Source organism: Octopus bimaculoides, chromosome 10 (genome assembly GCF_001194135.2).
Source record: "Octopus bimaculoides isolate UCB-OBI-ISO-001 chromosome 10, ASM119413v2, whole genome shotgun sequence".
In the NCBI taxonomy this organism is placed as follows: domain Eukaryota; kingdom Metazoa; phylum Mollusca; class Cephalopoda; order Octopoda; family Octopodidae; genus Octopus; species Octopus bimaculoides.
The window spans coordinates 15,021,515-15,027,698 of NC_068990.1; the positions used below are offsets into that span (position 1 = coordinate 15,021,515).

The 6,184-nt window shown below is 31.9% G+C and overlaps 1 protein-coding gene across 1 annotated transcript in view; it reads left to right on the forward strand.

The window, feature by feature from the left end:
- LOC106875008 (uncharacterized) overlaps window positions 1–6,184 on the forward strand; it is a 196,187-nt gene that overhangs the window by 126,328 nt on the left and 63,675 nt on the right. The window contains exons 122-130 of the mRNA XM_052971235.1: window positions 123–155; window positions 408–658; window positions 1,173–1,323; window positions 1,809–1,841; window positions 2,070–2,320; window positions 2,829–2,979; window positions 3,477–3,509; window positions 3,863–4,113; window positions 5,420–5,570. Of these exons, the coding sequence (XP_052827195.1) occupies window positions 123–155; window positions 408–658; window positions 1,173–1,323; window positions 1,809–1,841; window positions 2,070–2,320; window positions 2,829–2,979; window positions 3,477–3,509; window positions 3,863–4,113; window positions 5,420–5,570 (1,305 nt within the window). The remainder of the gene's footprint in view (window positions 1–122; window positions 156–407; window positions 659–1,172; window positions 1,324–1,808; window positions 1,842–2,069; window positions 2,321–2,828; window positions 2,980–3,476; window positions 3,510–3,862; window positions 4,114–5,419; window positions 5,571–6,184) is intronic.

Genomic DNA, 6,184 nt, shown 5'->3' on the forward strand with positions numbered 1-6,184 from the left:
GCTTAAAGAGAGAAAAGTGTTGGTATACTTTTTAAATTGTTAAATTTAAACATGTAACAACATACTATATGCAGTTGTATATAGGCACCAGATTAAATTGTTTTTCAATATCTTCTCTCCAGAATCTACAACTGAAGCAGCAACAACAGCTACAGGTATGTATTTGAAATTTTTCATTATTGCAAAATGATAAATATACTTTATTTTCATACAGAGGGCACAACTGGATTATTTCTCCAGCTTCTATTATTTAGATATATCTATTTTCATGTGTATATTTGTGAGATAGTGTATATGTCTGTGTGCACAGGTATGCATATGTAAAATGTAAAGTAAAAAAATTTGTCTTGTTTTCTGAGCTTAAATGATTGAATTAATAATGTTGTTTTCTTCATCTCTTAATACAGAATCCTGGTGTGTGATGAATGATGGTTTAGCTGATGCTTCATTAATAAGAAGTTGGGACATTAAGACTTCAAGCAATCAAGAACATGTAAATTCCATCAGACCTGGTGGAAAAAGCTGGAAACCTCATCTCAATGATACTAAACGTACTGTAACAATTTTTGTTGGAGATGCTTTAAGATATGGTGCAACAATAAGATTACCCCGTGCCAAATATGTGGAGAAGTTTGATGTGATACTCTCTGATGGACGGGTAAATTGTCTTCCAAATTATAATAATAGTTATTACTTTAAATTTGTTAAACATCTGTAATTTTTTTATTGCTTATATGATGAAAATATATTTAGCATAAATAAAAATAATCACAGTTAGATTGCCTTATTTTACATTTGACCTCTTCACACAAGATATATATATATATCCACACAATGTGTATATAAATAATCAAATGCTATAATATATATTCTAAGCTAGTGATTACCTGGCTTGTTATTCATATTCAGTATTCATCCCTTTATTCATTTATCACCAACATTTTGATAAATAATTACCTTTTCATTACAGGTAATTAACCAGTGATTGATCTCTTGCTATGCACATTACTTGCATCTTTTGTGTGTCAAATCTTCTTATGTCAGTTTTATCTTTCTCTTGTACCTGCAATAGTTACCTGGAAATGTCAATATATAGCTGTACATTTGTATATTGGTATGTTTAATGTAGTTTTAAAACAGACAATATTAACTTTGTTATATCTTTTTTACAGAATTCCATGCATATACGAAACAATAAACCTGATGCTATTATCAAGATACCTTTTGGTACCACAGTAAACAGTGTCAAATTACGATTTCATTCTGTTAAACCAGAATGTCAGATAGCTGTGACAGTATCAATTCTTGGATGTTTTGAATCACGTAAGTGTTATTGTATTTTCAATAAAGTATTGCTATATAAAACCACAATTGTAATGGATGATATTAATTACACTTTGTACGATGTAAATAGTTAAATTATAAGCATAAATGTAATTTGTAAAATTAGATTTACTTCAGAGAAGTAAAAAGAATGAACCAATAAAATTGACACTTGTAGAAAGGAAAGGTTCCTTGTTTGTTTAAAATCAGTTTCACTGATATCACAAATGGCTAATGGTAGTAATTCTATATTTACTTGTGGCTATAGAAACCATATATGAATATGACAAACAGAATATGTTTCCCTTGCCTTAAAAGCTATTCAAATTATACTCTAACTGTGACTTGGAACCACAAGGAAACGACTTAAACAGGAAAGTTTTGGTATATATTTTAAATTGTTAAATTTAAACATGCAACAATACACTATATACAGTTGTTTCTATTTATTGAATTAAATTCTGTTTTTAACATCTTCACTTTAGAATCTACAACTAAAGCAGCAACAACAGCTACAGGTATGTATTTGATATTTTTCACCTTTGCAATGTAAATGCGGGAGGTATATCTGAGGTATTTCTCCGAGTTCTATTATTTAGATCACTCTATGTTTAAGTGCATATATGTGTGTGTGTAAGAGAGCATATGTCTGCATGCATGTGTAAAATGTGAGATGAAAAGTGTATCTTTTATAATCTGGGCTTGAATAAGTGAAGAAATAATGTTTTCTTCATTTCTCAAAACAGAATCCTGGTGTGTAATGAATGATGGTTTAGCTGATGCCTCATTGATAAGAAGTTGGAATATTAAGACTTCAAGCAATCAAGAACATGTGAATTCTATCAGACCTGGTGGAAAAGGCTGGAAACCTGATGTCAGTGACAAAAAACGTACTGTAACAATTTTTGTTGGAGATGCTTTAAGATATGGTGCAACAATAAGATTACCCCGTGCCAAATATGTGGAGAAATTTGATGTGATGCTCTCTGATGGAAAGGTAAATTGTACATTACATTATAACAATATTATTATTCAAAATCAGTTAACAATTTGTTATATATCTTCTATATATTGCTTATCTTAAGAAAATGTACTTAATATAAATTAATCTAATAAGAGTTTGATTGTATCCCCTTATTTTGCATATAACCTTTATATAACACTTATATATTTGCATAACTGAAGGCTACAATATACATTCTTATTGAGTGATAATACAGATGTAATTAGTTTTTAATATTCAATATTCATCTCTTCATACACTTCCAAATGGTTAACACCAAAAGAATGATAAATAATTACCTTTCTCATAAAAACTAGCTCATCAGTTATTCTCCTGTTGCTATACAGGTATCAACATTTCTTTCTATCAGTTTTATCTTTCTCTTGTACCTCCAGTGATTACCTAGTACTGTTTCTTATATAGTCTTACATTAGTACATTGGTATATTTTTATGTGAAGTTTTAAAACATGCAGTATTAATTTAGTCATATCTCTTTTGCAGAATACCAAGCATATACGAAATAACAAACCTGATACTATTATCAAGATACCTTTTGGCACCACAGTCAACAGCATAAAATTACGATTTTACTCTGTTAAACCAGATTGTCAGATTGTTGTAACAGTATCAATTCTTGGATGTTTTGAATTACGTAAGTTTGATAGTAGCTTTCAATGAAGTATCGCTATATAAAACCACATTTGTGATGCATAATGTCATATGTTTTGTAATATTTACTCTTAATTAAATCATAAGCGTTAATGTAATTGATAAAATTAGACTTACTTCACAAAAGTAAAACAAATAAGCCAATCAAACTGGAGCTTGTATAAAGGAGGGATTCCCACTTTGTTTAGCACCAGTGTCCCTGATATCAGTCATGGATAGTAATTGTCAATTTATATTTCTTTGAGGACCTGGAAGCCATGAAAATATAACAAAGTTTGCCTTAACTGCTATACAAGCTGTATTGTAATTATAAATTGGAAATATGATTAAATGGTGAAGAAAGTAAAACTCCCAGCATATTTTTTAAATTGTTAAATTTAAACATGCAACAACACATTATATATATAATTGCTTCTATGCATCACATTTGATATTTTAGATTTAATTGAATTAAATTTTTCTTTAATATCTTCCCTCTAGAATCTACAACTGAAGCAGCAACAACGGCTACAGGTATGTAGATTGAAATTTTCCCATCCACAATATAAAAATGCTTGTCTCTCATACAGAGGGCACACCTGGATTATTTCTCCAAATTCTATAAATTAGATATATCTATGTCTATGAGTATATATGTATGTGGAAGAGTGTATGCAACCATGCATGTATAAAATGTGAGATAAAAAAAATTCATCATGTATATTCTCTGCCTAAATCACTGAACAATTAGTGTTTTTTTCTTAATACAGAATCCTATAAGTTTCCATTTATGTATAGATTTGCACATTGTGAATTAAAAGAACTTATTGGCAATATTTGGCTTTAACCTGTTGAGAAAATAATGTTTCCTTCATCTCTTAATACAGAATCCTGGTGTGTAATGAATGATGGCTTAGCTGATGCTTCATTAATAAGAAGTTGGGACATTAAGACTTCAAGCAATCAAGAACATGTAAATTCCATCAGACCTGGCGGAAAAGGCTGGAAACCTGATGTCAGTGACAAAAAACGTACTGTAACAATTTTTGTTGGAGATGCTTTAAGATATGGTGCAACAATAAGATTACCCCGTGCCAAATATGTGGAGAAGTTTGATGTGATACTCTCTGATGGACAGGTAAATTGTATTTTGTTTTTAAATTTTTTTATCTTTTACTTGTTTCATCATTGGATTGCAGCTACGAGGTGGTAATCAAAAAGTTCTCAGAACAGTTCTGTAGCGCACCAACAAATGGCAGCACACAGTTGCATGTGCAGTGAGAGCTTGTATCTAGTAACCTTCATGAGGTAGTGTGCCAAGTGACATCACTGTGTTTACTCTGCAAGTTGTCAAATTTGTGTTTTTGTGATCGTGTGTACGCTGTCATCTGCGATTTTGTCAGGGACAGGAACAAAGAACCAACATAAAATTTTGGCTTAAACTTGGGAAGTCTGCTACTAAGACATTGATCATGTTTCAGCAAGCTTATGGTGATAAGGCAATGGGTCCGATGACATGGGTGCTTCAAAAGCACAAGAATGTCCTTGGATGATGATGAGCGATCCGGAAGACCTGCTGTAAGCATCAACCCATGAAATCTGATATTGTGCATCAAGAATTTGAGCCCCAGGACCAGGCTATCAATCGAGAGTTCTACGATGTTTTGTTTTGAAGCATTTGAGGGAAGAGATTTGGTGAAAGTGATCAGATCTGAGGAGCACAAAAAACTGGATTCTTTATGCCGACACCACACCCTGTCACCAAGCTCTCCTCACTCATGAGTTTCTCACCAAAAACAACATGGTATCACTTCCACACCCACCCTATCCACCAGAATTGGCATCTGCAGACTTCCATCTCTTCCCCAAGATGAAAATACAATTCAAAGGTCACCATTTTAACACTGTTGTTGAGATTCAGAGCAAATCACAGAAGGTTTTCGACTTGCTTATGGAAAACAATTTTCAGACCCAATTCCAAAAGTGGCAGGAACACTGGGACTAGTGTATTACTGTGTAATGTGACTATTTCGGAGGAGATTATGTTAAGACTTAGGTAAATAAGTTATTTTAGATTAAATATACCTAATCCTGGAACCTTTTTATATCCCCTCGTATGCTGGCCACTGCCTTGAAGGGTTTAATTGAACAAAACGATTCCAGTTCTTACTTTTTTTTAAAAGTCTGGCACCTCTATTGGCTTGTTTGCTGAACCACTAAGCTACAGGAACATACACAAACAAATGCCAGTTTGTGTATGCCAAGCAGTGTGTAGAATACAAACACAAACATACACACACACACACACACACACACACACACACACACACATCTACCATAATATCTGGAAAATATTTTTTTAAGTGGTTTATTGATGCATTTGTAGAGTCTAATGCAAATTCCTAAACTATATAATGATAACTATGCAATATCTATTTCTACAGAATTCCAAGCATATACGAAACAATAATCCTGATGCTATTATCAAGATAGCTTTTGGTACCACTGTCAACAGTGTAAAATTACAATTTCACTCTGTTAAACCAGATTGTCAGATAGTTGTAACAGTATCAATTCTTGGATGTTTTGAATCGCGTAAGTGAAGCTGTATTTTTTTAAACATACTTTTCAATGCAGTATTATTGAGTATAATGATATTTTATGATAAGTGACATTGTATACTACATTTTATTTAATCATTAGAGAATTGCCAATTTAGACTTGGTAGAAATTAACATGTAACAAAATACATGTTGACATGTGGCAATATACTATATATGATAAATGGTTTTTAATGGTGGAACTTGAAGTAAATAATGACATAAATAATGGCATGTAAATATTGGGTTAAAAATTCTGTTAAAAATGATATATTTCATATCTCTGAAAGCATGGATGTGTGGTTAGAAGTTTGCTTCCCAACGAAATGGTACTAGGTTCATTCCTACAGCATGTAACATTGGACAAGTGTCTTTTATTATAGCCTCAGGCTGACGAAAGCCTTGTGAGTAGATTTGGTAGATGAAAACTGAAAAATGCTTGTCATATATATATATATATATATATATATATATATATATATATATGTTTGTGTTTGTCTCCCACCACCACTTTACAACTGGTGTTGGGGTGTTTATGTTCCTGTAACTTAGCAGTTTGCCAGAAGAAATTGATAGAATACATACCAGATTTTAAAAAAAGCAAATAGT